This window comes from Sebastes umbrosus, chromosome 13 (assembly GCF_015220745.1).
Source record: "Sebastes umbrosus isolate fSebUmb1 chromosome 13, fSebUmb1.pri, whole genome shotgun sequence".
In the NCBI taxonomy this organism is placed as follows: Eukaryota; Metazoa; Chordata; class Actinopteri; order Perciformes; family Sebastidae; genus Sebastes; species Sebastes umbrosus.
The window spans coordinates 26,982,219-26,993,301 of NC_051281.1; the positions used below are offsets into that span (position 1 = coordinate 26,982,219).

Consider the following 11,083-nt stretch of genomic DNA (forward strand, 5'->3'; position numbering starts at 1 on the left):
ACCGGAGGACACCGGAGGACACAGAGGAACATGATTTTTTTCAGGTTACCTCTTTCATGTACTACTGTCACGATATAGCGACTGTTTTATAAAAATAACTTTTCTTAATCATATTTGCTCTAATCTCGCCTACTTCAGCTTTAAGTGTGTGCTTATTGACAAACTGACAGTTTGTCAATTCTTTAAAACACATATTAATTAGCAAAGCAGGAATTGTGCATGGTCTGCCCTATTATGACCATTATTTATATAGAAAGAAAGAAAGAAAGAAAGAAAGAAGGCTGGATGTAGCCTACATGTCAGTCTAGTGGAAATACTTATTTAGTCCATAATGGATAAGAAGTCAGTGATGTGGTGCTCATGGAAAACATCATTTTTAAGAGGACCCAGATACTGTACAGCCTGAGAGCAGCCTGGCATCGTAGTGAGTAGGACATCCACACCATGCAGAGTTAACAACTGATATTTACAGAATTCACAAACTGTCAGATGTCTGTACAGCACACACTTGAAAAAACATACTGAGAGGATTAGACAGAGAAGTAAGTGATCATTTCAATGTACACTGTAAGTATTCACAGTAACAAGATGTGTTAATCATTGCTGTGTGTTTCTCTCCCAGCAGACCAGTGATCCAAGAAAAATAAAAGGTCAAAGCATGGTGGTGTCCTCTCCCTGTTGTTTCATGAATATACAGAACACTATATAGTTACTGGTCCAGTGAACTTCATCAGCCATTTCTAATCAATAATATATTCATCAAACCTATAACAACAAAATGAACAGCAGTCTTCATAAACACAATATAACGTAATAATGATTATCACATGAATGATTATAAAAATACAAATTAATGATGATCACAATGTTTAAATAACAGTACTGAACTGAATGGTGGTATGTATTTAGTTAAGTACTTGTTTTTATTAAAATATGGTATTTTAATGCAGGCTAATAAAAATAAGGCAAAATACATCCATAAGATAGACTAACTGTAAAAACACACTGATTTCTGATTGAAGTGACTGCTGACTGAACAGATGAGACACCAGGATAAATTAAGACCATAGTCTGGAGCAGGCTAACTGCACAGATTAGATCTCCATAATAACTAATGTGCCACTGCTTGACATAAAACCGGGTCAAGTCTAATCTCAAGGCCGCTTTACCAGGTGAGCTACCTGGAGGAGGAAATATGATCTGCTTCAGATCAAAAGTGCAGTAACAAAGACATCGGGGAGGTGGTTTTACAGCTGCAATAAACCCTGCTCACCAAACAACCCATGACAAAATCGTCAATAAAATGTGTGATAAAATGTTATCAGACCAATTATACTCGGTCTCCAGTAGTTCTTCAACCTCCATGTTGCATGTTTCTGTAGTCAGAGTAGGGGATTAGAGAGAAACACTATTTCACCAACTAGATTTCTCCTCGATGGTTAATACAGTTTCTGGTCAGCTTTTTATTTTACGCACGAACAAAACATACTAGAGGAGCGACACTAAAGGACGAGGACACTACGAGGAAACCGCTAGCACACCACTAAGACACCACTAGGACACTACGAGGACACCAGGAAGCGTTTTTATATTCAAAATAGTTAGAAAAACTAGACAGAGAGTAGTCGGCCATAGATAACATTCACATGACTAGTGAGTTAAAATAAGAAATACTTCCAAAGTAAAGTCGGAGAAAGGAGAAAAAGACGGAGAGACAACTGTAGGACCTATAAACTAAACTCCAGAGGAACCTGGATCTTTAGTCTCTCTATTCGTTCCTGGGCAGCAACAAATACGAAAACAGTCCAAATCATTCTCACCACATTTCTTCACGAAAAAAAGCAAACAAAATAAACAGGATTAATATAATATATCAACTATCTGTATTTCCACATTACCTTGTGTCTCTTCTGTTGTACAGGACCAAAGTACGAGACTATGCGCGCCAATGGAGCGTGGAGCGGTCCCCTCCTGCTGCTCACTGCTGCTGCTCTCTGCTGCTGCTCTCTGCTGCTGCTGCTCTCTGCTGCTCCTCTCTGCTGCTGCTGCTGCTGCTCTCTGCTGCTGCTCTCTACTCCTCTCTGCTGCTGCTGCTCTCTGCTGCTCCTCTCTGCTGCTGCTGCTGCTCTCTGCTGCTCCTCTCTGCTGCTGCTGCTCTCTGCTGCTGCTCTCTACTCCTCTCTGCTGCTGCTGCTGCTCTCTGCTGCTCCTCTCTGCTGCTCTCTGCTGCTGCTCTCTACTCCTCTCTGCTGCTGCTGCTGCTCTCTGCTGCTCCTCTCTGCTGCTGCTGCTGCTGCTCTCTGCTGCTGCTCTCTACTCCTCTCTGCTGCTGCTGCTGCTCTCTGCTGCTCCTCTCTGCTGCTCTCTGCTGCTGCTGCTCTCTGCTGCTCCTCTCTGCTGCTGCTGCTGCTCTCTGCTGCTCCTCTCTGCTGCTGCTGCTGCTGCTCTCTACTCCTCTCTGCTGCTCTCTACTCCTCTCTGCTGCTCTCTGCTCCTCTCTGCTGCTGCTGCTCCTCTCTACTGCTGCTGCTCTCTGCTGCTCCTCTCTGCTGCTCTCTGCTGCTGCTCCTCCTCTCTGCTGCTGCTGCTGCTCGTCATCCACCCATGGATGTAAGAAAACTGGACGGCGGAGCCCCGTTCATTCCTCTGCAAGGTGCGCATGTATACAGAGAACTGGAGCCCCGTTCATTCCCATGACAGGTGCTCTCCTCTTCCTCCTCTGTTCAGGTTGACTTCGACTTTCCCTTTTTAGTTCCACAGCAAACTGTTGGGCTGATGCAACCTGGTCCCTACCTAAGCACCCAAGGTCTACAAGGTGGTAGGGCTGCACGATTATGAACAAAATGCTAATCACGATTATTTTGATCAATATTGAGATCTAACATCTGCCACCGTCGCATCATCATTACGGAGCTTCTATAGTGAAAGAGCAGTGGGATTCTCTGAACACCACGGTTGTCTTTTCCTGAGTCCTTCTGAATCCTCCTTCTCATCTTTTCTTGACCTCACGACGTTTTCCAGGAGAAGTGGTTACGTAACGTTACAGCAACCCACTTGCAACTTAATTAAAAATAAAAAATGTAAAAATGAACATTACTGTAATGTTGCAGTCAGGACATTTAGTATAAGAATAAGTGATGAAAACCATAAAAAAGAAACATGTTACAGATTAAAATCTGAAAAACTCTAAAGGAATCACTACATTTACAGTATGAACACATTATAAAGTTAAGGTAACAGTGCAAGGTAACACTTGATTGATAACAGCTGGAGGGAAAACTGAACCAACTTCCTGCCAAATCTTAATGATGAACTCTTCATACAGTGATGATGACTGAAACAAATATAACAGTTTACAGATTTTAGAGGATCTTCATGGAGTCACATCAACCAGACTTGACTGTTTAGACGTCTTGTCTCAGCACAACTTCTGAGGTGATGGTATCTGTCATTTACCAAAACCATCACATTATATACTGTTTGACATCAAACATCTGGGAGGATGGAAGGATCATTTACCCTGACATTAGTTATTTCTGCTGTAAATAACACGAAGCGGAGGGGTCTCTCATCGCCCTGAAGGGGATTCTTTTACACCAGTGACCCGCTAGCTGTACATTATCCTTCTTATTACACGGCTACTTAATGAAGAAATCAATAATTTGACACAAAAACGATCCTGCAAAGTCCGACATCCGAACTACGCCCATAGCAACGGTCTGTTACACATAGCAACGGTCTGTTATAAAGAAATTATAAAGAAATTGACCTCTTGGTTGAGGTTAGGCACTGACGTTGGATGGTTGAGGTTAGGTTAGGTTGTCGGGCAGCGAGTGCCGCAAGAGTTTTCATACATTTTCGCAGCTTGGGGGTTACCTTCTAGACACGACCTTATCTTAGCACCGGAGGTTGTTGCTTGGTTAGCCATGATGGGTTGTTTCTCTAAAAAACTCAACGTCTGTACGGCTGTATCGATGTTTCCTCTATTATCAGTAGATTTAGTAAAAGAAAGACAGAAGGCAAAGCAGAGTCCAGCACAGAGAACCAGTAGAGCTGCTGTCAGTCCAACGTAGAGGCCGATCCTTCCCCGACTCTCTGGTTGTGGTCTCATTGTTGGTCTCTCTGGTTGTGGTCTCATTGTTGGTCTCAGAGGTTTGGGCTCATCAGCAGCTGCTGTAAAGGACAGAAAATAAAATGTGGCTCATTGTCTGAAGTTTCACACTAAACTAAAATGATACGACGACAAACTGAGACTTTCTGGACTTCAAACATTATGTTTTAAATTGACAAACATCATGTGTGTGATTCATGGTACGATTCAAACAGGATCAAAAAATGATTGATCTCTCTCCGTTGACTAGCGTTCATATTTTTTCAGAAATAAGGTCCCATGGTGGTCCACTAGAAGAGGAGGGACTTCACCTCTCTATGGAGTTCCCAGTGTTAGCCGCCATGTTGGAACAGTGTTTTGCCCTCCAGGCTCTGTGCCAGTCGTGACTGCAGCATGCTAACATGCTAAACTAAGATGTGTTTAGCACTAGCAGGGCTGTAGACTCTTAGTCTGGTTTTACTTACTGAGTTCTACTGAATCAACTCACCTGTGACATTGAGTTGACATATCTTAGAGCTCCCACCATAAGCTGTGTGCACGTCACACGTGTACCGACCAGAGTCATTAATCCTGAGTCTGGACATGTGAAGTCTGATTCGTCCGTCTCTGAGGACGTCTTTGTCACACCGGACTCGTCCTGTAAACTGTTCATCCTGAGACTCTGGGAGCTCAACACCTTCATAGAGATGAAACAGGACTAAGGGTTTGAGATCAGCTAACAGTTCACAGTAGATATAAAGTGAGTTGGGGGAACTGTGGGTTCTGGTTGTGAACATCCACTCCAGTGTGATGTTGTGGTTCTCCTCTGCCTGATAGGAGGTCTGTGTCACATTCACTACAAATGATCCTGTAGAGGAGACAGAGAGGGAAAGTGAGCAGCAGACAAACTGACAACTTTAACATGTCAAACTCCATCTAGAGATGTTTGTCTGAATGTGTATTTAGTGTTTGTGGATAATAAAGTGAAGGTAAACTAACCAGAGACACAGGAGGTCAGACTGAGGAGCAGCAGGATGCTGCAGATCATCTTCATCCTGTGAGAGGAGACAGAAACACATCAGATACAAGTTCAGTTGTTACAGGTAGAACAGAGACAATCTACAGCGGGGGTCTCCAACACGTCGCTCACGAGCGACCAGTAGCTCGCGACTCGTTTCTGAGTCGCGAGCACAAGGTTAAAAAAAAGCGATACGGCCCAGCTGGCTGTCTTGAATGTCATGAAATCTTCAAAGTTCAGAACCAGACTGACAGATGAACATTTAAATGAGTCCATAAGAGTGAACCTAAGTGGATCCACTCCAGCAGACACCTCTCTTGTTGACTCCATGCAGTGCCAGTCATCTCACTAACTGTTAAAGGGACTGAATGCATGTAATACATGCATGTGAACTACAGATGATGAAGGGAATGTGAAGGGAAGTGATGTGATACAGTGATATGTGGACAGACAGAAAACAAGTAACAACATTGTTTTGTTTTCTATGACATTAATCTGATGTGGATTTATGAGTGTGAGCTTGACACATTGAAAATGTAAAGAAATGCAAACAGAAAAAAAACATGCACATGCTGCTGAATTTAAGATGTTGATGTCAAAATGTGAGTGTTTGACATCAACATTTTCTAAATGTTCACACAAAAGAAGCTTATTCAGCTGGTTTGGGTGGAGCTGAGCAATGTGAATAAATGTTACTAATAATATAAAATATGAGGAGCTCTCGGCCACTTTCATTTTGTCAAAGTAGCTCTCTGAGGAAACAAGGTTGGAGACCCCTGATGTACAGTCTGTCTTTAGTCCTCACAGTACTTCTTCCTCTGTGCTACTGATTACACATGACTGACCAGGAGACTGACACCAACACAGGTACACTAATGTACTTCTGACACAAGATGGCGCCAGTTTAGTAGATTACAATTTTACAACTGAGGAAAAAGAAGTTCTGCTTTGAGATGTACAGTGACTCAGACTAACAGGTGGTTTCATGTGCACATGAAGTCCAGATGAAGCCTCGTGAGATGATCCTTTTTGCGAACCAATTTGCTGGAGAGCTTCAGTGCTTCATGAAGCTTCATCTTGCTATATACTTCAAGGACACTACGGAGCTGTTTTATATATTATATATTCGAAATAGTTAGAAAAACTAGACAGATAAACTAATTTAGGCTGCTTCAGAGTTGTTGCACATTCTTGGGACACAAAACACAACAAAAAAACAGGAGACGAGTAGTAGATGACATTCACATGACTAGTTAAAATAAATAATTCATCCAGAGTAAAGTCGGGATCAGGAGAAAAAGACGGAGAGACAACGAGCCTATAAACTAAACTCCAGAGGAACCTGAGGCCTGGACTACGAAACAGGATTTGGGGTTATCGAGGTAACTTCAGGGTTAACCCTTCAGGGTTTTCCGTCCTACGAAGCTGGATCACTTCTTACCGGGTAGATCACCATGGTAACTGATGCTGAACACCTAACCTGTTCCGGAGCAGGTTATGTTCCAGATAAGAGATCAACTCATATAAAAGCAACACCTACTGACCAATCAGAGCTCAGTGCGGTGATTGTATGATAATATTACACACATATGAAGAAGTTACAGTCATAATCCAGACTAAAAGCAACACAGTTTAAAGTGACAAATGCAGGAAGGACAGCTGGATTTATGCTGTGGGTGTTGACCGCTTTGAATTATGTTTTTATATTTACTTATTTATTTTTGGACTTGCTCTTGAGTCCGTTTCACACCTCTGGAGAGAGGGGGACGCAGCTGAAAGAAGGTTGAAATAATCATAGATGCCAATTTTTAATCACAAGATAAAAAAAGGTGCAATCTATTCATCTATTACACTACTAGAGGCTATTAATATCTAGACGAATCTGACATTTGAGTGTTCCGTTAAATTAATAAGTCTGTTAATTTATGCATTCACACATCTGGAGTTTTTTCTTTTACCAGCTGTTCTTGTCACAGGGTCAAAAATGACTTGTGCATGATTTATGTTTTATGGTTGTTTTTATTCTATTTTGCATGTTTTATGTTTGTTTTAATTTTATTTTGTGTGTTTTATCCTGCATGTTGGTTGTTTGGGTTGCTTTTAATATGTAGATTGAAGTGTTTTTAAGATGTCATGAACTGGAACTAGATCCGTCCCAATCAAAGAGACTAATTACGGGAGGAGCGACAGGTGTGGCGGAGCGCCTGCAATTAGGGAGATGCAGCACAGGTGGAGAGGACAAAAGGAGAGAGCGGCTCGCAGCAGGCGGGGGATCTTCAGTCAGAGACAGTCCAGGGACAGTGGTGCAGCAGAACAGCTCTCCTGACTACTACCTACCAGCCCAGTGACCTGAGAGTTCCTGTGAGACTACATGCAGCTGACCGTGTCCGCCAACGCAGATTCACTCAGAAAACCTAAGTACCCTTTGGTACATTTACGTTGCGGACACACTGAAATAGGCCAGGATAGCTTTTAGCTGGAGTTGTGATAGCCAAGTAGTGGAGAACACACTACGGACGAGCTGGCAAGACGGCCGAGACGGGCAGACGTCTGGTAGGGGTACAAAGCCGGCGGGTGAGCTTCTCCAGCCCCCCGCCCCCAACTCCAAGAGTCGGCATGACTCCCAGCCGAGCCGGTCGGCACCGCTCCGGAACCGAACACACTTCAAACTACAGTTATAAATCTAACAACTAACTAACAAACAAACAAAAGATAGAAATCACACTCACGCTCAGACGCGCTCTCACCGTCTTCCACTCCAGCATGCACTCAGAGAGAGAGAGAGAGAGGGGTGTGTGCTGGAAATGGGGAAGCTGTGGTTATTCTGGATAAAAAGCACTATAACGTTTATATTTCTCAAATCATTTAAATATTTACAGCTATTGATTAATAAATATGATTAATATAATATATCAAACTATCTGTATTTCCACATTACCTTGTGTCTCTTCTATCGTACTACTGGACCAAACTACAAGACTCTGCTGAGCAAGAAGCAACAGTGGAAGCTGCTGCAGGATGCGACTGTAACAGATCCCTCCCTCCTTCCATTTCCTCTCACAAGAAACAGTGGTCAGAACGCACCTTTTTTTTTTTTTTTTAAAAGTGAAGTGAGTGAAGTGAGTGAAGTGAGTGCACACACACACAATGGAAAATCTTTCCAGATCATTCTGTAATAGTTAAAATCTATTTTTAAACGAGCTTTCACCATTTTTACAAACACAAAAACAGCATCATCATCCACCGCTTTCTCTATTCGGTTTCTCCTGCTCAGATACACGGCCATCTTTGCACTCCCCATAATGAAATTAAAAAGCTGGCATTTGTCTTTACTCTTCTGAGAGTACCTATAGCCCAGAATGAAACTACGTTTGGAGAAAACTTCCCCAAACAGTCCAAACAACTGTCCCAACATTGTAAACAGTAGCAGCAGTCGATAACACTCCATGAAACAATGAAAAACAGTCTCACGATGAGTGCAAAATGGACAGTCATGACTGACATCAGAATTAATGACAGAGACAAATGCATTCACGGCCACGATACCATGTATAACCCTCCACTGCAGGTCCGCAGTTCTTTTGACCAATGGTGGTTTATACAGCGCTCTCCATTCAGGTCCAACACTATCACTGAGACCTAAGTGAGCTCTCCATGGAGTGTCAGTTTTACCATTTAATTTGTCCCTGTGCAAAACTTTGACAAACGTTTTATACATTAATTTTCTATTTGCATCTTGGAAAGAAAACTCAGAGGAACTCCCACTCTTTAAAAACAATCCTGTACAGTCCTTAAAATCTGGGGAAATGCTCACCGAAGGGAAGACATCATTATCATCAGGTTTAACAGAACCGTCACAATACTGCTGTAACAGAGTCCGCTCACTAACTGTGAGAGCTTCTCTCCATCTATTGAGCAGAAGAGAGATAGCTCGAGTCGATTTCACCTCTAGGCGGCAGGCAAGAGGGGCCGCATTGTCCAAGTTTGCACCTGCGAGCTGAACTACATGTCCCAGAGTCACCACATTAGACACACAGAACCGCCGGAGCAGAGTCGGCCCCACCTGACAGACTGCACTGAAACGGGTCCCATAAAGAACTGGTTCCTGGAGCAGCCAGTACATTGAGCTGTGATGTCCCAGCCTTTTTTTATTAAGGAGGCTCCACACCTTAAACAGTCCACGATAGAAATCTGGTAATTCCTTGATGTCAGTCTGTTTTAAGTCCATCAGAAATAAAGATCTGTTCAGTCCCACTCCACCTAGCTGACTCAAAATGGTGCAAGCCAGCGGCCTCCACACTAAATCAGCAGGACCACACAGGAACCTTTGTAGGAACTGGAACCGGAAGGTAGCCCCCCTGCTGCTCAGATGGATCAGGCCCTGTCCTCCGTCATCCTTCGGCAGATACAGCACACTCTGAGGCACCCAATGCAGTCCGTCCCAGAAGAAGTTCACAAGAAGAGCCTGGATCTTTGACAGCAGATCAGGTGAGGGATCGACACATGACAGGCGATGCCATAAAGTGGACGATACCAAATTATTAATGATGAGGACTTAACCTCTGTATGACATTTTTGTTATAATCCACTTCCACTTTGCTAAACGACCTCTGACCTTCTCAAGAACATTTTCCCAGTTTTTAAGAACAAATGATTGATCACCCAAAAACACTCCTAAATATTTCAGCCCCTCCGTCTTCCAAATCAACCCCCCAGGCAAACTGAGCTTCTTCTCTAGTCCACCAACACTGAGAGCTTCACTTTTGTCCCAGTTAACTTTAGCTGAAGATATTGAGCCAAACTGGACACATTTTTTTCCAACGTGTCAATATCCTGTTGTCTGTCCACCAGGATGACCACATCATCTGCATAGGCTGACAATTTAAAGGTGCATTACAACCGCGAATAGTCAGCCCCTTAAGATCAGATCTAAGTTTGTTCAACAACCGCTCGATGGCTAGAGAATATAACATGCCAGAGAGGGCGCAGCCTTGTCTAACTCCCCTTTGAACATGAAACGGAGCGCTCAAACCACCATTGATTTTCAGGATGCTCTGAATGTCACAATGCAAAACCTTAAGTGTATTAATAAAACCAGGACCAAAACCAAAGGCACTCAACGTGAGCCATAGATATTTATGCTCGACACGATCAAAAGCTTTTTCTTGATCATTGATATGAATCCAGCTTTGAGGCCAAACAGCTTACATACCTCTAAAAGGTCTCGAACCAAAATAATATTATCGGAAATCAGCCTGCCTGGTACACAGTAGGTCTGATCACACTGAATCACCTGCTCCATCACTCTGCTCAGCCGCGTTGCCAACACCTTAGAGAGGAGCTTATAGTCAGAGCAGAGCAGAGACACGGGCCTCCAGTTTTTAATGAACTGCAGGTCACCTTTCTTCGGCAGTAATGTAAGGACCGCTCTCCTGCAGCTCAAGCAGGCAGATGTCCCTCCAGCAAGACTGTCACTCAGTACTGCCAGCAGATCCCCCCCCCACCACCGACCACAAAGACTTATAGAAGTCAACAGGTATACCATCGATTCCAGGAGCTTTCCCACTTTGCATGCTCTGCAGAGCAGCATAAAGTTCATCAGATGAGAGAGCTGCTTCCAACTCCATGTTACTCTGCTGCTCAACCTGAGGAAGACCGGCACAGAAGCTCTGAAACACTGCCTGCTCCTCTCTGTGCTCACATTTGAACAGGTTACTGTAAAAGCTGACAGCATGTTTTCGGATTGCAGTGTGATCAGTCAGAACCTGCCCCGTGTCAGACCTTAAACTGTGAATGAACTTTTTCTGTCCATTCTTACGCTCGAGACCAAAGAAAAAATGTGACGGGACATCCATTTGGGCTACATTTTGAAAACGGGACCTAACCAGAGCCCCCTGAGCTGAGACACCCAGCAGGTTGGCTAACACACACTTTTTGATTTCAAGTGTCTCAGTATGTCGTTGGTCTCTTGTGGT

At 43.4% G+C, this 11,083-nt stretch overlaps 1 protein-coding gene across 2 annotated transcripts; it reads right to left on the reverse strand.

Annotated features, from left to right (window-relative positions):
• Window positions 1-3,810: 3,810 nt before the first annotated feature.
• Window positions 3,811-5,233, reverse strand: LOC119499804. 2 transcript variants are annotated; one of them, XM_037788994.1, is made up of 3 exons: window positions 5,090-5,233; window positions 4,668-4,958; window positions 3,811-4,173 (listed from the first exon to the last, which is right to left on the reverse strand). In XM_037788994.1, the coding sequence occupies exons 1-3, from the start codon at window positions 5,142-5,144 to the stop codon at window positions 3,815-3,817; spliced, it is 705 nt and encodes a 234-aa protein (XP_037644922.1). In that variant the 5' UTR covers window positions 5,145-5,233; the 3' UTR covers window positions 3,811-3,814. The 2 variants fall into 2 exon arrangements, with proteins under 2 accessions (XP_037644922.1, XP_037644921.1); XM_037788993.1 differs by having other exon boundaries at window positions 4,599-4,958.
• Window positions 5,234-11,083: the final 5,850 nt, after the last annotated feature.

Bases quoted from the DNA above. Each gene is read 5' to 3' on its own strand.
- LOC119499804 (XM_037788993.1), bottom strand. From the start codon at position 5,144: ATGAAGATGATCTGCAGCATCCTGCTGCTCCTCAGTCTGACCTCCTGT. The intron at 4,959-5,089 runs GTTAGTTTACCT...TCTCCTCTACAG, and splicing joins TCTGACCTCCTGTGTCTCTG to GATCATTTGTAGTGAATGTG. The intron at 4,174-4,598 runs GTGAGTTGATTC...TGTCCTTTACAG, and splicing joins ATGTCAACTCAATGTCACAG to CAGCTGCTGATGAGCCCAAA.